The 25,994-nt window shown below is 35.5% G+C and overlaps 2 protein-coding genes across 3 annotated transcripts; both read left to right on the top strand.

The window, feature by feature from the left end:
* The first annotated feature begins 15,161 nt into the window (after positions 1-15,161).
* Positions 15,162-19,010, top strand: LOC107938680 (F-box/kelch-repeat protein At5g60570). Of its 2 annotated transcripts, none has more exons than XM_041075172.1 (2): positions 15,162-15,720; positions 17,384-19,010. In XM_041075172.1, exon 2 carries the CDS (start codon positions 17,396-17,398, stop codon positions 18,761-18,763), a length of 1,368 nt encoding a protein of 455 aa, XP_040931106.1. In that variant the 5' UTR covers positions 15,162-15,720; positions 17,384-17,395; the 3' UTR covers positions 18,764-19,010. The 2 variants fall into 2 exon arrangements, with proteins under 2 accessions (XP_040931106.1, XP_016727397.2); XM_016871908.2 differs by having other exon boundaries at positions 15,181-15,720; positions 17,374-19,010.
* Positions 19,011-22,611: 3,601 nt separating this feature from the next.
* LOC107938690 (protein CDI) lies at positions 22,612-24,524 on the top strand. The gene is made up of 2 exons (XM_016871915.2): positions 22,612-22,926; positions 23,442-24,524. The coding sequence occupies exon 2, from the start codon at positions 23,477-23,479 to the stop codon at positions 24,239-24,241; it is 765 nt and encodes a 254-aa protein (XP_016727404.1). The 5' UTR covers positions 22,612-22,926; positions 23,442-23,476; the 3' UTR covers positions 24,242-24,524.
* The last annotated feature ends 1,470 nt before the right edge of the window (positions 24,525-25,994 follow it).

Raw genomic sequence — 25,994 nt, 5'->3', positions numbered from 1 at the left:
ACTCATGTCTTGCTCAAATAGAGACTCTGAATTAGTAACAGAGTCGCTCATCTCGTTGATATCTGAAGACCTGTTATTGGAACAAATGGAGGCCCAAATAAAAGAATCTAAGAATACTTGTATGCATACTATGATTATAAAGGGAATGAAAAGAATGAAAGAATATTTGCTCAAGATGAAACTGAATGATAAGTTTTCACTGAAATTAGATTTTGGACATGTGCCTTTTACAAAAGATTCTTATCGCCCCCAGGCTTAGGGCGACAAGTGTTCTGAATATTACTCTGAATTAGTTCTAAATGTTACAGGGATCTCTTCTGCAGTCCAGTTATTCAAAACACTTCCAGGTTCGTAAGGACGAATGCCCGATAAATTCCTTTCCACCCTTTCTTCCGCGGATATGGCATTAATGTCCAACCTCTCAATCCTTCCCTCTGTAACCTCATCCTTCTCTTCAGGGTAGACAATTCCCCTTGAAACAAAAGTCTTAGATATATGGGGAAAGGTCATCGGTCCCCACTTGACTTCTATCCCGCCCAAATGTGCTCTTCTCTTTTCCTGCTTTTTCTCCATCTCTTTCCTCCTTTCCCTCGCATTAGGCTTATATCCCAAACCATAACGGTCCTGTTTGTTAATTAGGATCGGTACTCCGACCCTTCCCTGGAGGTATTTTCCCAATCCTCTTCCAGGCAATGCTCCTTTCCCATCGTTAGCTGTAAGCTCATTGACGTAGCTTTGGATATCTTAGGCTCTGGGATTTTGCTCATCTCGATGACAAATGTGGCATTTACGAATTCCAATGATCGGAATGAACTTCTATCGCTTCACTATCGGCCTCTATGTATGGCATATCATCGGTGACTGATGCAATGATGTCTTCTTCTGCATCTATAGTCACCAATCGACCCTCCATCACCAATTTTAACTTTTGGTGAAGTGACGATGGTACAGCTCCTGCAGAATGGATCCAAGGCCTCCCCAATAGGCAATTGTAAGATGGTTTAATATCCATTACCAAAAAATCCACCTCGTATGTATTCGGACCAATCAATAGAGGTATCTCGATTCTTCCCATCACTTTCCTCTGAGTGCCATCAAATGCTCTCACTATATTTTGGCATGATTTCATGTGAGAACTATCCACAGGTAGCCTGTTTAATGTGGACAGGGGCAGAACATTTAGGGCCGATCCATTGTCAACAAGTACCGCCGGTAGTATACACCCTTTGCAACGGGCAGTGATGTGCAAGGCCTTGGTGGATCCCATACCGCCTGGCGGGATCTCATCATCGTTGAAGAAGATGAAGTTATCGGCATTTATATTGTTAACCAGGCGATCCAATTTGTTCACTGAGATATCTTTAGCGACATAAGTCTCATTTAGCACTTTTACCAACGCATTACGATGTATCTCTGAACTTAGAAGTAACTCGAGCACTGAGATGCGAGCGGGTTGCTTATGCAATTGTTCCACCACGCTATATTCGCTATGCTTCAAGAATTTTAGGAATTCTCTAGCCTCATTTTCAGTCACTGGTGTGTTAGTATGCGGTTCAGTTCGATCGTCTTCGTTTTATCTTGTTCAACCGCCAAGGTTTTTCCTTTTATAGGCTCCCTTTTTGTATTTCCCAGGTCGTAGCGTTTTCCACTACGCGTATAGAAGCCTGCGTCATTACCCTCTTCTGAAGCATTTATCGGGTTCTCCTCTCCCGTGATCATCACATTGCAGTCGTAATTCCAAGGAACCTTTTTGCTATCCTTGTAAGGAAAGGCTAAGGTTTTTGGATTATGACCCTTGGCGCCAGTTGTATTCCAGATCCTGTACTCGTTGGCCTTGAAATAATCACCACTGGGTGATTTGGGGCCTTTCCCATAGACCCCTCCTCCGAGGCATAAACTTCTCCATTTAAGTCCTTTGATCTCTTCATAAAATTCTAGCTCTTTGTTGTCCATCAGATTTTGCACCAAGGCCCTGAATTCAGTGCAGTTTCGAATGTCATGGTCTTCTTCAGCATGAAACTCGCAGTACGTCTTCGTTCCTTCGGGCCTTTCTTTTGAATCTTGTTTGATGAGACCTCCTTCTATCATTTGTCTCCAGACCCAATTCAATGGGGTTTTTATCTCTGCAATGTCGGTTTTGATTCTCTTTTTCTCACCTTCGATTATTGCGTTTACCCCTTTATCAGCATGGTTGGGTAACGGATTCGCTGCTACGTTGGGTCCTAATGGGTCGTCAAACTTCACAATCCCCATCTTAATGAACCTTTCCACCGCCTTTTTAAACCCAGTACAGTTCTCAATTGAGTGTCCTGGTATCCCTGCATGGTATTCACATTGGGCGTTCGTGTCATACCATTTGGGATATGGAGGTTGCATGGGCTCGAGATAAAATGGAGATACTATGTGTGCATCAAATAACTTCTGATACAGTTCCCCGTATGTTATTGGAATGGGCGTGAACTGAAGTCTCTCTGTGTTAGTCCTTGTATTGGGCCTTGTGTTGGGTTCTTGCCTCGAGGGGGCTTGGTGACTAGTGGTTATCATTCTTGGAGGGCCAACAGTAATCGGTTTTGAATGGCTCTTACTATATGTGCTTACGTTGTTTACTTCGCCCTCCTTTTTCCTTGGGGCTGGTCTTTTGAAGCTTTCTCCCGTGTCGATTTTACCGCTCCTTACCGCGTTCTCAATCATTTCACCGGACATTACCATATCCGAGAAGCTCTTGGTAGCACTCCCCAACATGTGGTTGATAACGGGGCTTTCAAAGTGTTGATAAACAACATGGTGACCTCTTTTTCCAAAAGGGGTGGCTGGACTTGTGTTGCCACTTCTCTCCATCGTTGGGCGTACTGCCTGAAATTCTCGCTAGGCTTTTTCTCCATGTTTTGTAACGTAATTCGATCGGGTGTTATATCCGTTACATGACTGTATTGCTTCATAAAAGTTTGCGCCAAGTCTCTCCATGAACTAACTTTAGCACGACTCAGTTGGTTGTACCATTTGGCTGCAGATCCGATCAAACTGTCCTGGAAGCAGTGGATTAACAGCTGATCGTTGTTGACGTATCCTGTCATTCTTCGACAGAACATAGTTATATGAGCTTCAGGACAACTAGTCCCATTATATTTTTCGAATTCCGGCATTTTGAACTTAGGTGGGAGTACTAAATCAGGGACCAAACTCAGATCCTTGGGTCAACCCCGCGATGATAGTCGATGTTCTCCATGACTCTAAATTTTTCCTCTAACCATCTACATCGGTCCTCCAGCTGTTTTGGCAGGTTCATTCTTGTTTTTTCTGTTTCTACCACGTCATCGAGGTCTGGGACCACAGGATTAGTGGGATTATCCCCGGGATTAGAACCCGAGCCCATTTGAAAATGCACTGGTACCGAGGCACTAGCCAGACATTGAGGTCTAATGGTAACCGGTATCCTCTGTGGGTACACCTCTGATTGTGCTTGGATGTTAGTTGGGGTAAAACCTGGAGGATAAACAGGGTCATCGTGATCCTCCCCAGCATCAACTACGGGGTCTTTTCCTTTGTTATTCCCTCCAGCCAATAACTGCTTTAATTGGTTCATCACAGTATTCTGGGATTCTAACATGTCCTGCTGGATTTTTTCCAGTCGTTCATGCATCTGATCTTGCATCTCTCGTTGCAACTGTTCCAATCTTTCCATCCTTTGATCCATTACTTTTGTTTGGCGACGAGTACCGTAGTGATATTTGATTAGATTTTTGTTGTTTCCAGGGTAACTGTCATAATTTAATTTTATTAGGGTCATTTTATGAAACTTACTGCATATGATGTAATGCAAATGTATGAAATGAATGCAAAAAGAGGCATTGATTCGAATTCAATTTCATTAGAAAACTCAACTAGAAAGCAAATTTCTTTACATAAAATAAATTACATATACGACTTCGCCTTTATACCCAAGGCCTTAACCTTCCTAAGAAGCCAAGCTAAATCTCGACCTCGGCTTGATTCTGACTCATATTTTAAACTCAATACATCGGCCTGAACTGCTAATGTTTGCAGATGATCAGCCACTTCCCGCACTTGAGTCACAGCTTCGCCCATAACGTAATCTCTGTCTCTAATCTGCCTTTGAGAATGATGGAATTGCTCTTGCCATTGATCATTACTCCTCTCAAGAAGCTCCATTCGTAGCTCAGAATTGTGTAATGCGTCCTCAAGCTCCTCTACCTTTTCCTTCAGTTCTTCGATCTTATTTAAGCTTGCTCTTAATTCGATCATAGAGTTGCGACTACGGTACGAGTGAAGTGACTTTTCTAGCTCTGTCACCTTGGCTTTTAATCCTGCCTTCTCATTTCGGCACTCTAACAAACTCCTTTCCAAAGCGTTTTCTCGAGCTCGAGCATCTTGAAATTTCTTTTCCCACTGATCGGCCCTATTCTTTTCCTCATTGATCTCTTGTCGCCACTGCTCTGACGTTTTGCCCAGACCGACAGTTCTCATCGACAATCGCAGCTTCTTGTAATCTGTTTTTAGACTATCCAAATCCTCTTCAGCTTTGTTCTTTCCCTTCTTAATTTCTCGGCTTCTAGCTTGTGGATATCGATGTCTAATCCCAAATGCACTCTTTCTTCTTCTAACTGTTCTATCCTCTTTCCCAACTCAGAATTTCTTTTCTCAAAGTCTCGTTTGACGATCTCTAATTCTGACGGAACTACTTGTAGATGCTCTTCTATAGACTGAACGCAATCTTCCCTCGGCTTAGGGATGTTGTCATTGACTCTTTTACTCCACCACCCATAATATTCTGAAGTTGCCATCGCTCCTATGGTAAATCTTTTCATTCGGTGAACCTGTTTCCAAGCGTTAGATATTTCTCGAGTTTTTCTCTTGTAGTTTTCATCCTTATAAGAAAACTCACATTGAGCCAACCCTTGTGTTGCTGGTATGAACTGTCTCGATCTATATTGTCTTAATACGAGTAAAGGGGCATAACCGATAGCTCCCAAATTCCGAGTAAAGGGACCCAGTCGAAATCACCACATCGATACAGGATCTCGTCGGGTACCATCCAAGGAGCTTTCCATTCAACGTCATCCTCCTGAAGATTTTGGAGAATCATCATCCATTTCTCTTCCGTGATGTCGTCTCGTCTTGGTGTAGCAACTTGTTCCTTCAACGGGGAATAACCTTCTGAGAAGACTCGATAAGAGACATTTTCCACCTTCCAAAAGTGACTATGGAACCACACCAATAGTAGCTGTGCGCATCCGATGAACCTTCCCTCCCCTGCTCTTCGACATGCGCTTAGAGATCTGAAGGTTTCTGCCAAGATTGCCGGGATGGGCGTGACTCCCTTACTAAGCCGATCGAACAAATCAGAGACGGCCTCATCTACGTGCCCTAAAGCTCTAGGGAAAATTACCAAACCATAGATACCTAGAGCGAAGACATCCACTCTTTTCTTCACATCAGGGTGTGCCAATACTAAATCTCGCAAGCTTTTCCAAGGAACGCATTTACTGTCTCCTTTCTGTTGGATCCGGGAAGCGACCCACTGTTCGCTCATCCCTGTAATGCTCATCAATTTTTTTAATAATGTCGGGACACTAGCAGCTCTAGAATAGGCTTTGTCAATTTGAATCTTTGGACACCGAAGCAAGGTCGTATATTCTTCCACGGTGGGCACCAAGTCCACTTTTCCAAAAGTGAAACAACTGTAAGCAGGATTCCAAAACTGGGCTAGGGCTCGGAATAAATGCTTGTCCACTTTGACACCAAGTAAGTAAGGCAAGTCCCCGTAGTCACGGTAAAACATCTGCTTGGTCCCGTCGTCCATTGATCCCATATTTCCTTCATTTCTCGAAGATCATTTTGGATTACGCTGATACGGGTGAAGTCCCATAACTCTGATACGTACCCTTCTGCAAGACTATCGCCTTTCTCTCTCCACATCGTCTCAGCCCATAATCGTACAGCTGCATTGTCTTCTACTTTATCAAGAAACCTCTTTTCCATGATAAGCTTTCTATCTATACTGAACGTGAATCGACACCTCTTTTGAAATGAAAATGCCATGCAACCACAAACAAAGCAAATTAGATCTAGGATTTAAAGTAAACAATAACAAATACAGCATCTATTCGGTAAGCACTAGGGTCTAGAATAGCTCTATCTCGGTGGGTTCTTATGGCTTGCTATGTATGGTTTGGTTCTAAAGTAAGGGCACCTGAACCAGCAGATTCCTCGATCCTCACCCATTATAGGCTCATATGGACCGAGTTCAGTTCAGGGGAATACATTTCCCTATGGCCATGCGGAGACGAAAATCTCACGAAGACATAGGTACGGATGTATCCCGGAAGCGATTCACTATCCCATGCGGAGGTGAAAACCTCACGAAGGCGTAGTTCCTCACTCCCACTTAAAAGGTGTGACCAACGGTCATGCAATGGAATGTGCGGAGGTATAAAATAAAATACAGAACACGATAAAAATGTAACTCAAAACAAAAGATGAGAGGATCGTAAATTTAAATCGAATTTTCAACTTTCGACAAAAAGTCAAGAAATAATCAACACGTGGCTTGACTCTCTAATCTCTTCCCCAGTGGAGTCGCCAAGCTGTTGACACCATTTTTGGATGAAAACGGGGTCGACTTGGATTTAAAAAAAACGAAAACGGGAGTCGCCACCAATCCTTTTTTGACGAGGTGTGATCGGGTCACCTCAAAAAGTGGTTGTTTTTTAATAAATGATCTAATTTTATAAAAACAACCATTTTGGTCTACGAAATTCAGAAAAAAAATGAGTTCGGGAGCCGGTTACGCACGAGGAAGGATTAGCACCCTCGATACGCCCAAAATTGGTACCTAGTTGATTAATTAGTGTTTTAGTGTCGAAAATTGAAAATTTGAAGAGTTTTAAAAGATGCGATCCTTAAAAGAAAATCTGATATCGTGAACTGAAACATAAGATTCTCTTGCTCCGAAGGAATATCACATCCAGCACGTTAGGACACGATACTCTAAACCATCGAAACCAAGATCACCTTATAGTTTAATGAAACCATACTTTGAAGCTTTAAGAGGATATTTGGCTATATAGTCAAACGAGAAATCGAAACCCAGCACGTTAGGGCACGTTTCCTCGAGTTTCCAAACGCTAAATATTGCCTCCATCAAAATGTTTTCCCCCTTTTTTTGAAATATGGCATTTATATGCATAATAGAATTATAAATATGATATTGGGCACAAAATAATATGCGTAAAGAATGAAATAAATAAGTAAATAATCAATCATCGATATACAAGTAAATAAAAAAACTAAAACATTTTAAAGAATAAACATATGAATAAATAAATAAATGAACATTGAAATTAACAAATAATAACGAAAAGATTGATCCAAACTATAAAATATATATAAAATATTCATACGCCTATAAGGAAAACATTTCTATATATGTATAATAAAAAAATATGAAAACATATATATGTATAAGTATGATTTAAAGCAATTAAATGTAAAAGCTTGTATAGGTATATACATATATGTATGTATGCGTGTATAAAAAGGATAAAAGAAGATATATTAGTATATATGTATTCGTAAGAGAAATATATACGGGTCTATATGTATATATATATAAATTATAAAGTATAAAACATACATATAAATGGGTACAAGTATATAAATTAAAAAAGTGTATATAATAAAAATAGTAATAAAAGATAACAAATATAATAATAATAGTTAGTTTAATAATAAGAGTCTTAAAAAAATTAAATTAACCAATAAACAAAATATAGGATGAAATCGAGAGCAAAATGAAATTACAGGGTAAAACTACAATAAAACAAACAAGAAAGACCAAAATGGAAATGCGCGCAAATATCAGGGACCGATAGAGTAATAAAACCCTTATAGGGACACGTGTATGTTGCTCGGTGCGCCAAAGGGTTGGGGACAAAATCGAAAGACAGGCGAAAGTTCAGGGCCGAATTAAAAAGACAATAATATTGAACAAAAGAATTAATTTAAAATCGAATAAATACAGAAGGACCAAAGTTGCAAATAGCCCCTCAGGTATGGAAACACGCGGACCTTCCTCGGGTCGGGTCGGGTCGACCTGATCCATGCCAAAACGACGTCGTTTTATTTGTTTAAACTGGGGGTCCAAAACGGTGCGTTTTGACCCCCTATAAAAGTCAAAAAAATTTCAAAAAAATCATTTGTAAAGCTGAGGGAGAAAAAAAAGAAAAGGGAGAGAGGAGAGGGAGAGGGGAGCCCGGAGCGATTTCCGGCGAAGGGGGAGGGGTCACCGGACGGCCGCCGGAGGCTCGCCGGCGCCGGCGCCGGCCACCGCACGCGGTGGCCGGAAAGGTAAAATTTTTTATTTTTTTTTGCTATTTCCTTTTTATAAACCTATGCTATGTAAAAAAATATCTAATAGATGAGTTTTTGGAATAAAAAAGGACCTTAGATCTCTGCCTTTTCTGTTTTTGGTCTTTCTTACTTCGATCTGCTTTTATTACTTGTATTCTTAAGTAATACTACAATTGAAAAATGAAAGGAAAAACTCCCGAAGAGAGAAAAAGAGAAAAAAAGGTCCCTCTATTGTTCTTGATTTTGGCTTTTTAAAGCCGATTCATTTCTCTTGTTTTTCGTTTCTGTTTTGTTTATTCTTTGCCCCCATTCCTCGCATGCTGCTTTTGCTGTTGTCTCTGTCTCTGTTGCAGGTCGTGGGCGCGGTGGACGAGGGGGGTAAGGGGCCACCATAGTGGAGCAGGGTATGGGCAACGGCGCCAGAAACCTTAGGGTTTCTGGCTTTCCAAAAAAATTTGGAGACTTGGGCTTATCGGGCTAGGCTATTTCGGGCTGGTGTTGGTTTGCTGGTATGGGCCCGGGCAAAATGGGCTTGTACAATAAGTAAATAATAACATGTAAATTTTATTATTATATATATGTGACGTGGATATTTATCCACCAGATTACTCGTAACCTATAAGCAAGGGAAGGCCTTTGATGAGGAAGGCTAAGCTGATTCTTTGGAAAACCAAGCTTGCCTAAGCTTTCTAGGAAAACATAAACTTTGACCAACAATACCATTGATTCCTACAACTTGTTTAATCAACAATAATATTGTCCCCAATACAATCATTCTCCATGATATTATAATCATTACCTAGGATTCCTTCACCAGCTTTAGGACATCATGTTCGGAACCAGAACTCTAATTCACAACAATTCACAAAGCTCTAGGCACAACTTCCAAACTTGCAATAATAGTTCTTACAGTAGCAAACATTCCATCACCAACAACACGAGCTTGATTGCCAACAACAAGCATTCCTTCAACAGTACATAGAAGAATTGATGGTGGTTTTGTAAGCTGCCATTGACGTCAACGAGCAGGCAAGGATGATGATACTTCATAAGTGTCTAGCCAGGAACAAGAACAACTTGGCCAGATGAACCAAGGGTCAGGTAATGAATATTTCCAGCAATCAACCAATAGACAAGCTCGCCAGCACAGAGATTGAAAGTACATGCTCCAAGCAATACCTCACCAAGATACCGACCTAGAGAACAAGGTGGAAGAGTTACAAAACTCTCAATACTTTTGCTTTAACAAACACAACACCAACAATACTTTTCTCACCGGTATCAACAAATTCAATGTCTTAATATCATGATTCATGTCTACCAATAGTAAAAATCTCGTCCAATTTCCAGCTTCTAAATCTCATATTTTTCAAGATAGTTTAGGTCACTGCTAGCTTATTCAGACTACCATTGAGATTATCTTCTTTTTTCGTTAGCCGGCAGTCTTTATCTTTGGCATCTTCAATAAGTTGTGATTTTCTTGTTTTATTAGGTCTTTTTCAATTAACTTTACATATCAAATGATTTCTTATTAATATGCCTTTAATAGGGTTTATAGCTTAGTGATAGAACATTTGACCGCGAACTAAAATGATACGGGGTTGCGCGCGGACCAAGATCGAGTTGCCAAGTCACGGGAAACTCCTACGAAAACCCTAAACAATTAGATCTGAAACGAAACAGAAAATTAAAAGATTAGATTTTTTAATTTTCAGATCTGAAATAAAATCCCCAAATCAACAAAGAATCAAATTGAGAATAGAAATAAGTGTTAGGGTTCTTGAAACCCTCAAGGAGATTGTGATTCTGCCCAATTGAACACCAAGATAGTTTTCCCCAAATTTCGACAATCTAATTTCACCCAAAAAGAGTATGGAAAAACCCTAAAAATTGGGGATTTCTGGGCTGATTCCTTAATATAGAAAAAGGCTGAAAACACAATAAGAACAGAAAATAGATTAGATAATGATTCAGCACAAGTAGAAATAAAGAAAGAATTGACAGTAAGAAATTAAAAGATAAGTCCTAAGAAGCCTTGAAATCTCGAAAGATCTCACAACTCCCTTCAAACGGCTCTAATCTCCCCTCCAAAGAATATCAATGGCAAGAAGAAGGTTTAAGATGGCTCCCACAATCACAAGATTGTTAAAACAACTTCTAAAGAAAACTCAAGAGAGAAATCTTGGAGAAAACTCAAAGAAAATTCTGCTCTCAACAAATCTGAAATTTTAATAATAATGATAAGTGTTTAACAAGGTGGACAGCCATGCCTTTAAATAGGCCTTATAACTAGTCCTAATCTAATTAGAAAACTAAAATAAAAAAAACTCCTAATTATTTTAATATGGAAATTCGGTCAAAGGTCATTTTATCTGGGACTCTTGGACTGAATATTGACATAAAAATTTAAACTAAGTAAATAAATAAATAAAAATAAAAATAAAACTTTACAACTTGGGCCACTTTGACAATTTGGCCTGATTTTCAACTAAGTATGGATGGATTTCTTGATTGGGCTGGGAATTTGCTTATTGGGCCTCGCCTTCAAGAATTTGGGCTTTTGTGACTCGTATCATTCCCCCCTTCCTCAAAAAGATTCGTCCTCGAATCTAAAAAATCAAATGAACTCGACTTTCCTCTATCGAACGGGACTAATGGCAATTGAGTCCACTGAAAAGAATAGCCATGAGATAGTAAATAGCAACGGAAACAAGCTTGTAGTCCAATCATAAGCATAACAGAACAGGTATAACGCATGTGAATGGACAGATTCAGATTACCATGCAAACAATCTAATTTACTCACCACTGCCTCGTCAAATATTTGAAACAAAGATGGACATGTTTTAAGGCATTCAGTCGTCTCACATTGTTCCCACAAACCATGAATAAATTGCGAGTAATAAATCAAATGGTAAACATAATCGTCACAAGTAGGTATTTGAAAAGATTCACATGGTTCACAGAGTTGCATAATCATACCATGCATTAATCGGCGGTCTATAGATTCACTCACACATGCATTATCAAAAACAAGAATCTTTTTATCAACCATCAAAACAGATAGATCATCAATAAATAAAATAGGACAGTCAAGCACGTTTCGATCTAAGTGTTCATCAACACGATCTTTATCACTATCCGAGGAGTACAAAAGTGTTTCAAAGGTTTCAAGCATCTTACCTCGATAAGCAGAAGAATAAGGGTCGATTTTACCTTTTTCATTTAAAACAAACCTTCGCTCATCGGGGGCATAGTGTAGTCGAATCTCCGTTGTTGAGTTAACCTTTGTCAAATGGAACTCAAACTTCATGTACAACCACATAAACTGTTTAAGGCACGAATATAAATTGAAAACAAATTTGGAAAATTTCGTTACCTTATTCTCCAAAACAGATTTGGACAAATTCGAGGATTTTACACAAGGTAAATCAAGAGAATAACAAATCACGCTTCTTTTCGTAATGACTTTATCAACCACAATCGAAGAGTAACAATTAATCGGATCAAAATGAGGGGATCTTTTAAGAACTAAGTCACCAAAAGTTTTATTAATAATTTTCAAATCTGCACTGGACTCGGTTTCTAAAATTTCCTTACCTCGCTTACCTTCGGGATCATGTAGTGTGATTTCATCTTTGCCTAAGTTGATCGTATGAAAGCGTCTTTCATTTGAGAGGTATTGAAGTTGAAAGTTATCTTTCGATCTTTCAGGAACCTGAAAAGTAGCAACACAAGAAAAATTCATATCTTGGTTAGTGGAAACATTCCTCACTAGCCTTTCCTCGTCTTTTTCTTTTGTTTCTTTTTCTAACTCATTTTCTCTTCTTTCTTCAACTTCTTTTTCAATTTTCTTTTCTGTTTCACATTCCTTTTCACTCTCAATCTCTTTTTGCTCTTTTTCATTCTCTTTTTCTTTTTCCTCACTTGTTTTAACAGAATTTTTCAGTTTGATTTGGTCCTCATGGACTTGTTCCAGAGTGAGCGGCACTAAGGTGAGTTTCTTTCCTTGATGCTTGAAAGAATACCTATTGGTACGACCATCGTGAGTGACTTTTCGATCCAGTTGCCACGGTTCTCCTAGCAACAAATGGCAGGCTTGAATAGGCATTACGTCGCACACAACTTCGTCTTGATACTTACCGATAGAAAATGCGATGCGCACTTGTTGAGTGACCCTAAATTGGCCTTCGTTGCTAAGCCCTTGTAGTTGATAAGGTTGTGGATGCTTGGTAGTGGTTAAGCAAAGCTTTTCCACCATCGTCGTGCTGGCTATGTTCGAGCAACTTTCACCATCAATAATAACTCTACAAAGCTTACCTTGTACATGGCAGCGAGTATGAAAGAGATGTTCTCGTTGCTGCTCACTCTTTGGTTTTGCCAAAGATGATTGTCCACGATCATGAAAATCATCATCCATTCTAGTGACACGTCGAGGGCCGCGCCTCTGGGGTTGGTTATCCCTATCTTCTTTGATTGGATTTCGATATTGAGGTTCTTGATTCAATTGCACCTCATTGATGGTAGCAGTCAAAGCTCGAAGAGCAGCAGCCTGTTCATCCAACTGTTGTTGGAATTTTTTAAATATGTCACTATTATTATCACCTGTAGACATTTTTTTTAAAACCTGCAAAACACTCAACACTCAAAAATAAAAGTTATCAAACCTCACCGTTAATCACTCAAAAAGAAAAAATCAAATTCTCAATGAGGTCGAATTCAATCTTGTGAGTTCTTTATCAGAGTTTATATCAACCAATTAGAGAGTGTGAACCAAACTACCAAAGAATCCTAATTTGCACTAGGATGCCAAAAACTGACGAGACACCAATTGATTCGTGTTGCACCTAGGAAGAAGTTGTGCACACGTTTAAATCCTACTAACACAAGAAACAAGAAGGTGTTAGATAACGTAAAGGAAGAATAAAGGTAAACAAATGAAAACCTACAGCTAAGAATCAATAAAAATTGCTGAAAACAGAAAACCCGAAAAACTGCGGAGTAACTTGACAACTTCGTTCGAGGTGTTCCCGATCTCCAAAAATCACAAAATTAAATATGGAATGTCTTCAAATATTGAATTTTTGATCTGAAAAATTTGGGCACCAGATTCAACCCGCTGAATATTTTTTTAATTTTTTATTGGATTTCGTCTTTTTTCAATTTTTTGACTTTTTCGACTAATTTTTTTGCGGGAAATATTTTTGTATATTCAATAACAGTGCCAAAAATATGTATGTAAAATTTCAGATCAATCAGAAAACATTTACCCACTCAAATGAATTTTTTTCAAAAATTTTTCTGGGTAAAACTGCTGTTTGTAATTTAAAAAATAGAGATCAGTTTAGAAATCAACCAAGAACACCCAAAACGCCCAAAATCTGATACCAAATGATACGGGGTTGCGCGCGGACCAAGATCGAGTTGCCAAGTCACGGGAAACTCCTACGAAAACCCTAAACAATTAGATCTGAAACGAAACAGAAAATTAAAAGATTAGATTTTTTAATTTTCAGATCTGAAATAAAATCCCCAAATCAGCAAAGAATCAAATTGAGAATAGAAATAAGTGTTAGGGTTCTTGAAACCCTCAAGGAGATTGTGATTCTGCCCAATTGAACACCAAGATAGTTTTCCCCAAATTTCGACAATCTAATTTCACCCAAAAAGAGTATGGAAAAACCCTAAAAATTGGGGATTTCTGGGCTGATTCCTTAAGATAGAAAAAGGCTGAAAACACAATAAGAACAGAAAATAGATTAGATAATGATTCAGCACAAGTAGAAATAAAGAAAGAATTGACAGTAAGAAATTAAAAGATAAGTCCTAAGAAGCCTTGAAATCTCGAAAGATCTCACAACTCCCTTCAAACGGCTCTAATCTCCCCTCCAAAGAATATCAATGGCAAGAAGAAGGTTGAAGATGGCTCCCACAATCACAAGATTGTTAAAACAACTTCTAAAGAAAACTCAAGAGAGAAATCTTGGAGAAAACTCAAAGAAAATTCTGCTCTCAACAAATCTGAAATTTTAATAATAATGATAAGTGTTTAACAAGGTGGACAGCCATGCCTTTAAATAGGCCTTATAACTAGTCCTAATCTAATTAGAAAACTAAAATAAAAAAAACTCCTAATTATTTTAATATGGAAATTCGGTCAAAGGTCATTTTATCTGGGACTCTTGGACTGAATATTGACATAAAAATTTAAACTAAGTAAATAAATAAATAAAAATAAAAATAAAACTTTACAACTTGGGCCACTTTGACAATTTGGCCTGATTTTCAACTAAGTATGGATGGATTTCTTGATTGGGCTGGGAATTTGCTTATTGGGCCTCGCCTTCAAGAATTTGGGCTTTTGTGACTCGTATCATAAAAGGTGCATGATCTGTATGAATCAGGTTGGGACTTATTAGTTCACCATCCGAATGTGGTCTAGGGAATAGCATTGTTATTAGGGTTTTATTGATCTCTTTTTGTAATTCACTAAAAAATAATAAATGTATACTCTCTAATTATAAAATAAAGAAATGAAAAGAAAATAGAGAAACCTTTAGCATGTGTGAAAGCTAATCATCTGATTGTAAAAGAAAGAAAAAACGGAAGAAAAGCAAGAAGCACGTGCAGAGGCAAACACTAGCACTGAGCAATTGGTGAGTTCAAAAAAAAAAACTAAAGGAGAATGGTATAAAAAAGTTGACTAGTCAACCCAGTTATTTTCCCTTTTTAATTAAAAAAAAAGTAAAACAAAGTTATACAAGGAAGAAGAAGAACTAATTTTTACGGACAGCAAAAGAAAATATGAAACATAAAAAAGGGAGAAAAAAACAAAAAAAAGGGGGGGAAAATAAAGCTAAAACAAGCGTTAGAAAATTGTTGATAGAATCGAATCTCTGTTTTCATCGCCTTTTAAATAAAAAAACGGAAAATTACAATTAAAATTGAAACATAAAAATTATACAATTAATTTAATCTCTGTCTGTCTGTCTGTCTGTCTGTCTCTCTCTCTTTTTTATTTTTTTTTCTCTCTGGGTTTTTAGAGAAAGTGAGTGGAAAGATGATTTTTTGTGTAATAAAATAATCATATTAATAAATAATTATAAATATTAATTATTTATATATATATGGATGAGAATGAGATTACTATCGGAGAAAGATAAAGGGAGAGAAAAAAAAAAAAAGATACTGGGAAATTTGGGGGGTGATCAAAGCTTTAAGAGTAATGTGAATTAGGGGTTTTTTTCCTTTTTTTTCTCCCTTTTTTTTTTTGGGTTTTGAAACTTCTAGTCAGTGATCGGAAAATTTCCAGGTAGCGAAAGAATCGGGTCGGATTTTTTATTCACTGAAGGTGACGACTGACGATGACTTTGGTTTTTTTTTTTTAAAGCTGAATTTTGTTGCATGTTAAGATTTGCTCTTTTTTGAAGCTTCAATTGTTGAATTAATTTAATTTTGCTTTAAATTGTTGTTTCCTTTTTTTTTTTGCATTTTATTTGAGAATTTCCTCGACTCTGTTTATTTGTTTCTATTTTTTGTTTCATTTTCTAGAATCAAATTACAGAAATATATTAGATATCATCAGTTTGTTGTAATTGAATTGCATGTTGGATTATTTGACAAATCAAGTTAAAAATTAACTTTGTATTTTGCTAATTTTTGTTGTAAAATTATTCTTCAAGATTACTATATCTAGATATATATACAGTGATAATTTGATTTAATTCATTGAAAATAACAAATAAAATTGTTTGCTAACATTAAATTCAATGTTATTACTGTAAATAGTATATATTAATTGAGATAAGAGTGTAGAAGATATGAACAAAATGGAAAGTTCTGCTTGTAACTACCACTTTACCAAAATTTTTCATTACTTTACATGATTTTAGCAAAAAGTAATGATAGGAATAAAACACATACTCTATCTGTTGAATAGAAGTTTAAAATCTCTACCAATGGTGTTAAAGGTTCGTTATCTGTCGGTTTGTGTTGTTCGGATTCAGCTAGGTTATGTTTTTTTGTTGTATTCGGAGAGTCGTTGGAGATTATATACTCGTGCCCGTGTCTGGAAATGCGTAAAACACGTGTACTTCAAGTTCATTTTGGTTACTTATTAACAGTTCACAGGGTGTGGAGGGGGGGTTATTAGAAACTATTGTGCATCCAACATCGTCGGAACCCTTCAAACCGTTTAAATGCATAGTTATTTTTCCTTATTCGTAGAAAGTTGTTTAGATGATAGAATTCTATTTGGATGGTTATCATTTGCTTCTAGTCATGTGATATGTAGGGCAAATTGGCTCGAGTGGCAATGTGGCGTTAATTTGGCTAGAATGCTGTTGATCGCCTTTTTGGGAATCCACTTGCCTTTCAGATTAGATTTTTTAATTAAACTAAAAGATCCTTTTCTATTGGAGTATGAGGTTTGCCCAAAAAGTTGTTCATAGGATCGGTTCATCTTGGGACTGAAATACTGATTAGGTTCGGAAGCTGGAAATGATTAATAACCATTATGTCTAGATGGAAAGATGATTACTTTCGGAATAAGGAGTTGATTTTGAAGTTGTTATTCATATGTTTTCTCTTGCTAACGATGAAAAAAATGCGGAAGCCTTGGTTTGGGTCTGTCTTGAGCAATGTTGCATTGCATGGGATCGTAAGTACCCCTTTTTTTGCATATTTTATTGTAACTTATCCATTTTTGTTTTTCTTAGGTCATAATCATTCTCGTATTAATGAGAGTCTGAGTTATGGCTTGATCCTTGTATGGTTCAGTGTTGATAATTTGACAGTAGGAAGATGATACCTGAAGTGATGCATTGTTAAATTGTTGAACTATAATGTGCTTTTGAGAAAATAATTTCGTTTGCATAAATTACTCTTGGCCAGCAAGATTTAACAGTACATATGTTGTTTAACACTGTTCACTTTTTGGTTTCCTTTCCTTTTGCCTTTTGGTATCGTCACTTTGCTTTATTTTTCTTACATTCTCAAGGAATAGTTTCGTGTAGGGCACATTCTAAATGGTGTTCAGAGATTCACTTAAGAAGTCAAAGACAAAAGTCGATGGGTCAGAATATGACTCACCAGTGGTGGCTGGTTTGCAACCTCCAGCATCATACAAACACAATTTGAGAGTTTCGCAAGATGATTGGGATCTATTGGCATACATTCTCTTGGCTAATAAAACTAATACGAAACATGTTGGGCAAGGTTTGCTGGACCCAGAAGTGCGTACTTTAACTTTTGGCTATATAGGACTGAACGGAAAGAAACCTATAATTGTAGCAAGATCTGGAGAAAATCATGATGGACAAGCATCGGATAACAGTCTACTACCTGGTCTTAATGATGACATGGCACTGAACATTCTGGCTCGGAGCAGCAGATCTGACTACCCAAATCTTTCCTGTTTAAACAAGAAATTTAGGTCACTGATCGGCAGCGGTTATTTATATAAACTGAGACGTCAGCTTGGCATAAGAGAAGACTGGGTTTATCTAGCCTGTAATATGATGCCTTGGAAAGCTTTTGATCCTATGAGACAGAAATGGATGAGGCTACCGAGGATTCCCTGTGATGATTGTTTTACTTGTGCTGATAAAGAGTCTCTGGCAGTGGGGACTGAAGTACTCGTATTTGGTCGTGAGTTGTCCGGATTTGCTATTTGGATGTATAGTTTGATTACTCACGATTGGTCAAGATGCCCCGTAATGAATTTGCCTCGATGTTTGTTTGGATCTAGCAGCCTTGGGGAGATTGCTATTGTAGCTGGGGGCAGCGATAAGAATGGGAACGTTCTAAAATCCGCTGAGCTTTACAATTCTGAGTTGGGTACTTGGCAAACCTTGCCGGATATGAACTTCCCACGTAAACTGTGTTCTGGTTTCTTTATGGATGGGAAATTTTATGTCATCGGGGGCATGTCGAGTCATACAGACTGTATGTCTTGTGGTGAAGAGTACAATATGCAGACAAGATCATGGAGGAGGATTGAAAATATGTACCCTGGTTGCAATGCAGGGGGTACATTTCATCCCGCAATGCGTTCACCTCCTTTAGTTGCAGTCGTAAATAATCAACTCTACTCTGCTGATCAAGCAACAAACGAAGTGAAAAAATATGACAAGGTTAATAACTCATGGAGCGTTGTGAAGACACTACCTGTTAGGGCCGACTGGAACAACGGTTGGGGACTGGCATTTAAAGCCTGTGGTAACAGTTTACTCGTAATAGGAGCTGGAGGACGTGGAAGTGGTGATAACGGAGTAATTGTTCTGCATTCATGGAATCCGGAGGATGGAAGCAGTAATGGAGCGGACTGGAGTGTGCTTGCGGTCAAGGAAAGAGCAGGTGCTTTTGTTTACAATTGTGCAGTGATGGGTTGTTAACGATTCGACACACATCTTTGGTACAAACATCAGCAGTCGAAAGATCGGTAAGCCTAACCAGTTAATGAGTTATATGTTCTCAGTATCATCAAGTTGTTACTTGTCTTGTATTTTCCTTCTTTTTTTTCTTTTTTTTTTTCCATTTATGGTTCTTCAGATGAATAATTGACCTGAAAATTGTGTAGAAAGCCATTACTGAAACCTTTTAACCTCTTACCAAGTAATTGACTGTTTGCCATTTCTCTCCTGTGCTTTGGCATTGAATTCATTTCTTTGAGAAGTTACAGTATCTTCCAAACTAGTATATATATATATGTATGCTAATTTGAAAGAAAAGAATAAATTGGAAGTCATTAATGCCATTAATTAAGGTTAATTTGATGTTTTAACATCATGAATTATGGTTTGATCAAACCCACGCTGCTTCAACCTCAATGCAACCGAGAAACTCGTTGGAGTTAGGCTCGAGTTGTGGGTTAGGATGGAGATGTTTAGGTGCAGACAACAGCTAACTATTTTTTATTTTTTTGGTTGGGTGAGTGGTTATTGGGTTGGGTCAACTTTTAAAAGGATTTGGGCCGAATATTTTCAATTTTGGGTCAGGATAATTTTGCCCAAAATACAGAAACTAGTCGAACCGATTTTTTTTTCAATTAATTTGGTTTCCGGTTTTGTTAGTTCGTGGGTCAACCGACTCTTTAGCTTATTCCGGACAGTGTGTTGGCTGGTCGGATCTGGTTTTGATAAAAATTGCCTTTTAACTTTTCCAAAAAGTATAACAGTAAGCCCCTGCCAAAAAAAAAAAAAAACTCTCAAATGTTAAAACTTTTTTCAATTAAATCATTTGATTGTTAAATTTAACTGTTGACTGTTAAATGGTAATAATTGTCGTATTTTCTTTTATTCTCTAAGGTTATTGTTACCATGTGCTACGTGACGAAAACGGATGTTCTTTTATTTAAAATCATTAAAATATATAAAACTATTTTGAAAAATTATAAGTAAAATATTAAATTTTATTTAAAAAGTAATTACAAATTTTAAAAGAATATATAAATTTAAAAAATATATTAAAAATATTTAAAAACTATAGGAAATATAAAATATTATTAAAAAAATTACAAATATATTATAAAAAGTATAAAAAATCATAAAACAAAAATAAAAATATATAGAAAATAATTCAAAACCAAAATTTTTCCATTTTCACACTACCTATAGTTAACATTACAATACCCTTTAAAAATTATCAAACAATATTTGATCTCTAAAACTATCTTTTGTGCTCATCCGCCACGAATTTTCTTAGAGCTTTCGACCCTTTGTCCATCTTCACATCGTTCACTGGTGTTCTGCCTCCCATTGTCGTCCGTCTCTGTTAATCGCTGTGAATATCGTCAATGACAAAATAATTTTTTGATATGCAAATTAAGGTTTAAATTATAGGTATATATTTAAATTTTTTAACTTCATATAATTTATATAAATTTCTAATATTTTAAAATAATGTTTATAATTTTTGTAATTTTTTATAAGGTTTTGCACTTTTTTAAAAATATATATTTATGAATTTTTAATGATTTTAAATAAAAAATACCAATTTTTGCCATGTGGCATAGCTCAACGTGACAAGTGATGAAAATTAACCAAAAATAAAGGGAAAAAAAAAGGCAATCGTTACTCTTTAACGATTAACCATTAAAGTTAATGGTCAAAAGGTTTAATTGATAAAAAATTTAACATTCGAGAGTTCAAGTAGATGCATTTTTTAAACGTTTTGGAGTTATTTGGACTTTTAACCTTAAATATAAAAATAAAATATATTTAAAAGAAGGGATTAAACATAATTTAGTCTCTAAATTTCTTAATTTTCTTTAAACTTGATTTTTGATTTTTTTGTCCACGTTAGTCTCGAAACTTAACAATATTTTAAAAAAATTTAAAAACATTTTATATTAAAATGTAGAAAAATTAAAACTTATAAAGAAATTATAAATTATTAAGTTTTTAAATAAAAATTCAAGTGATAACATTGTACAATTTCAAATCTTAGAGTTTCATACAATTATACATTAACAAAATCCAAGTCCAAGAATTAAATTAAGAAAAGTTTTAGACTAATGTGGACAAGAAAATTCAGGGACCAAAATGAAAAAGAATACTAATTTTAAGTATGAAACGGTAGTTTATCCCTTTAAACAATGGTACCGTTTTCAAACATGTAAAGCGTGTATAGCATTTGGTGTACATGTGGAAACCCGTGAATTCATTGTGTCGGTGCACGTCATGTTAATGGCAAAAATACACACGCGCTAGTGTACGAAAAATAGTATACTCGCTAATATCTGACGTTGATCTGTTATGATGTCAAAGGACTTCAATCAATAATAATAAGCGAATCTAAGTATCTATCTAAAGCAAAGCAGTCACCAGCTAAGTAAAGCGCAAATACAGCCATAGTTTGATTATAAATAAATTTTGGTTAAAATATGTAGTAAGTATCTTTACTCTTTACAAAATTTAGAATTTTTTATTTTTAGGAATTTAGTCCCTCTATTTTTTAATTCTAAAATTTAGGTCAAATTCTTGACATTATTAATTTTTTATTAAATTTATTGGCATAATTTTTTGAAATTAGAAAAAAATGTTCACTTGATAGCTATATAACTAAAAATATAACATTGTAATAAACTTAGATTTAACAAAATAATTTTATCAGTGTTAGTAGTTGGGCCTAAATTTTGAAATCTAAATAGTAGAGAGACTAAATTCCTAGAACTAAAAGTATATAGACTAAATTCTAAATTTATGAATAGTATATGGACTTATAACATATTTTAACCATAAAATTCAAGTTAATGCACTTTTTGAGACTAAACTTAGCAATTGTTCTTATGTCGGGCCTAAATTAGGTGATTGTACGTATATTGGGATTTAAGCATTTTATGTTCTAACTTTCTTTAAGGAAATATTAAGGACTAACTAGTACAAAAAAATCAGGCTTGCCTAATTTAAAGACTAACTTACAAAAAAAATTTAACAAGTTAAAGGACTAATTTAAAAAAAAAAGTTCAAGTCTCAATTAACATATTAAGATTTTTTTTTTGAAAAATAAAAATCAAACACATGAAAATTAAATGGATCAATCAAGAGCAGGAGACCACTAACCTGACAGGTTTATTCAATACACTTATTTTTAATGTCAATTTATTTCATTTTAAATTATTAAAAGATTATCCAAAATAATAATGTCCAAAATACAATTAAGATCCTCTTTCGACACAAAATAATTAATAGAGCTACTTGAACGAGATTATGAGCTGCTCTATTTGCTATCGTACGCGAATCAGAAAACTGTCTGGGATTGAAACTCAGTCGTCATCAGCTGAATTATTACACACTTCCATAACTCGAGAGCAATTCGTTTCCATAACGACAGCGGCAACCCTCCTCTCCTTCAACCATGAAAGCGCTTCCCTCACCGCTAAAACCTCCGCTATGTTGGCCTCCATACACCCTCCACAAACCAGTTTATTCTAAATTCAAGTTTCACTATGTAAGGACCCTAAATTCTTTTATCAAATTCATCAATTTAACATTTTTAAATAAAACAATATTTATTGATAGCCATGTAACAAAAGAATATTATAATGAATCTAGATTTATCAGAAGAATTTTAACTATGTTAATAATTGAAATTGTATTTTTAAATCCGAGACTCAAGTCTTTGAAATAAAAATAGAGGGACTAAATTACAATTAATGAAAAGTATTGAGGAGTTGGAGCACATATTCACTAATTAAAAAAATATCCAGCTCACTAAACCACGTGTATGATAATGACCCATCGGGATTGTACGGTGAAATTTTGTCACTTCCCGTCAACAGGAAAAAACGAATAACTGGCTCCCTTTCCCTCGTTTCATTTCACCGCTAAATCCTCGCCACAACACATTCATACAAAAATTTCTATTGAATCTAAAATAAAAATTGGATAATTTCGAAATTTTAGAGATTAATTTTCTATTCTTTGAGTTCTCATTTCTATAAGTAGTCTTCCAAGAGTCTACCTCTTCCCCTTTATTCTTAATAAACTTTTAGTTCTCTTTCTTCTTTCTTCACTGTCAAGAATTTCGAGATCCCGCGTTTTCTTCATTTTCTCAGGTATCTCTTTGTTTTGTTTTTTGGGTCCTCTCTCTCTCTCTCTCTCTTTCTCTCTCTCTTTTTAGTTTAATTATTGTTTTTCTTCTCTGGGTTTTAAGCGTATATTTTTGCTGATCTTATTATTTTTTTCGTTAATGGTGCCATGTTTTCTTTGAATTTATGGAATTTTCTGCTAAGTTGGGTTTTTATTTATTTGTTTGTTTGATGGAAGTGTAGCACTGTGTCGACTGAATTTGAATATCTCTTTCTATTGTTTTAGATTTACGTTTTTCTATGCTTTTCTTGGTTCTTTTTTACATTAATGGATGCAATGTTAATTCAATAATAAGAGAAATCTTAAAGTTTCCCTTTCTTGGTTTTGTTTGGCTTCCAAGAATCCGCAAGAGAAAAAAAAAAGTAAAAGAAAAAAAAAGAACGATATTTCAGTGTGCCATTCTTAACTAATTGTTCCTAGAAAATTTCCCTTTTTTTTGGTTTAATTTTATTATATTTACTGAATTTTAAAAACTGTGCAGATCTGTGTTATAGTAGAAAAAAACTGCTGCTATCAATGACTTTGGCTAATGGCGAAGCTCATCAAGTGACTAACAATGGCGATTTAAGCAAACCCTTCAAAATCTTTGTCGGTTACGATCCGCGTGAAGATTTAGCCTATAAGGTCTGCCGCCATTCTATCTTGAAACGTTCATCGGTTCCTGTCGAGATCACTCCCATTGTTCAATCAGATCTCCGGGAAAAAGGCCTTTACTGGCGCGAGCGGAACAAGCTCGAGAGTACCGAGTTCTCGTTTTCCCGGTTCCTGACTCCCTACTTGGCGAATTATGATGGTTGGGCGCTGTTTATCGACTGTGATTTCCTTTACTTAGCTGATATAAAGGAATTAATGGAGTTGATTGATGATAAATATGCGATCATGTGCGTTCATCATGATTATACCCCGAAAGAGACCACGAAAATGGATGGTGCAGTGCAGACTTTGTATCCTCGAAAGAATTGGTCCTCGATGGTGTTGTACAATTGCGGTCATCCGAAGAACAAGGGTCTGACTCCAGAAGTTGTAAACAATCAAACGGGCGCTTTTCTTCATAGGTTCCAGTGGCTCGAAGATGATGAAATCGGATCGATCCCGTCTATTTGGAATTTCCTTGAAGGGCATAACAAGGTTGTCGAGAATGACTCAACAACGTTTCCTAAAGCCATACATTATACTCGTGGAGGGCCATGGTTCGAGGGATGGAAGAATTGCGAGTTTGCCGATCTTTGGCTGAATGAGATGCATGACTACATTGAAGAAAAGAAGTTGAATGCAAGTTAATCAGAATCGGCATGGTGCATTGGTAATTTCCTAGCTACATGTCAATTTATTCATGCTCCATTTTTATGTTATATTCATATATTGAATCTATCTTTGTGTATCCTAGTTCCAATTATGCTTTAGAGTATATCAGGATGGCTATATATCGATATCGATGCCTCGTGTATGTAGTTTTTCAATTTTTTTCATTTGTTTCAGTGACTGCATATGGGAATATATGATCCTTGGAATGTTAGGCAGTATCTTTAGTTGTTTAATGAAAGGCCTTTAATTTGTTTGTGAATTATGCTTGGTTGGTTGCTGCAAATATTTCTATTTTGGGTTTCAATTGCTTCAAATAGCGGTCTCGGGATGGCATTCATTAGCGAGTTTGCATCATATAATCATACTGTATCTAAAATGATCGGATTTTAAGACCGATGTTCGATTTATGGATGAAAACTTTGTTTATTTGAGTCTGATGTTAGTGAACTATGCTTCGTTGGTTGTTGCAAACATTTTCTGTGCCGGGTTTCGGTTGTTTTGAATAGCGCTCACGGGATGGCACGCATAATGTCTTTGCATCATACAATCATATGGTGCCTAAAATTATTGGGATTCAGCATACTTGAATTTACGTCTTCCTGTATTAGTAATAATGTTCATGCTAATCAAGTTAAGACTCAATCGATTAATAATTTTAAATTTTAATTTAATAATAAAATATATAAATGATAGTATATATATTTTTAATATTAAATGAATAGTTATTTCGGTTTATCTTACAGCCAAGGTTCTTGAAATAAGATTGGTCGGAACCGTCAGGTACTGAACTGTATCTGAACTAATCAGGGTACTAATTCAAAGTAAAGGAAAGAACATACAAATTGATTAAATTGAAACAAAAATAATTTAAATAGGGTATATAATTTTTAAAAATAAAAAAATTATAATCTTTTAATAATTTATATATGGGTTTAAAATTTTATTTAAATTCGTCCATATTTGTAAAAGATTAACTCAAGTTTAATTGAGGATTGTCCATATATTTTTTTTAAAATATTTATATTATATTATTTTAATATTTAATAATTTTATATATTTTTTATATAATTATCTTAATATTATTTTAATGTTTGTGTTAGAATAGTATTATATATTTCGTATAGATTTATTTTTTTAATGTGTTCAGAATTATATTATTTATAAAAATAACATAATATAAAGTATTATAAACTTAAAAACGGGTTAGGTATGAATCGAGCCTTGAATCTTTTTTATATTTTAAATGGGTTTAAGTTTTGTTGCTCAAGCTTATTTTTTAGGCTTAATATTATTTTTCTATACATTCTTAAATTTCGGACGGACCTTTAAGCTTAAATGAGTAATCCAACCCATTAACAGGTTTAGTTGAATATAATCCTAATAACATAATAATTTTTTTTATATTTCGTTGTTATTTTAATTGTTGTTTTGAATTTTCATAAAAAAAGTTGTTCTTTCTCTTTGAGAGCGTGCCTTAAGAATTTAATTGTTAATTTAGAAAATAAATAAATAAAAATAATATAAAAGTCATAAAAATATAAATTAATTTAATTTTATGGATCCACTAATTTTTCTGAATTTTTATTTTGGAATAAAGCATAACATCCAAAATCCAAATGCTCCAAATCTTATCGACAGCAAGTGATTGTGATTATTTCTTAGCAGTAGTGATTATTATTGTTGTTATTATTATTTTCCTTTTTTTTTTTATAAATGAAAAACATAAAAT

Source organism: Gossypium hirsutum, chromosome A08, assembly GCF_007990345.1.
Source record: "Gossypium hirsutum isolate 1008001.06 chromosome A08, Gossypium_hirsutum_v2.1, whole genome shotgun sequence".
NCBI lineage: Eukaryota > Viridiplantae > Streptophyta > Magnoliopsida > Malvales > Malvaceae > Gossypium > Gossypium hirsutum.
Note: the sequence above shows the minus strand (reverse complement) of the source record. Positions and strands in the feature narration are given on the sequence as shown.

Excerpts from the sequence above, each read along its gene's own strand:
- LOC107938680 (XM_041075172.1), top strand. The coding sequence starts at position 17,396 with ATGGTGTTCAGAGATTCACTTAAGAAGTCAAAGACAAAAGTCGATGGG.
- LOC107938690 (XM_016871915.2), top strand. The coding sequence starts at position 23,477 with ATGACTTTGGCTAATGGCGAAGCTCATCAAGTGACTAACAATGGCGAT.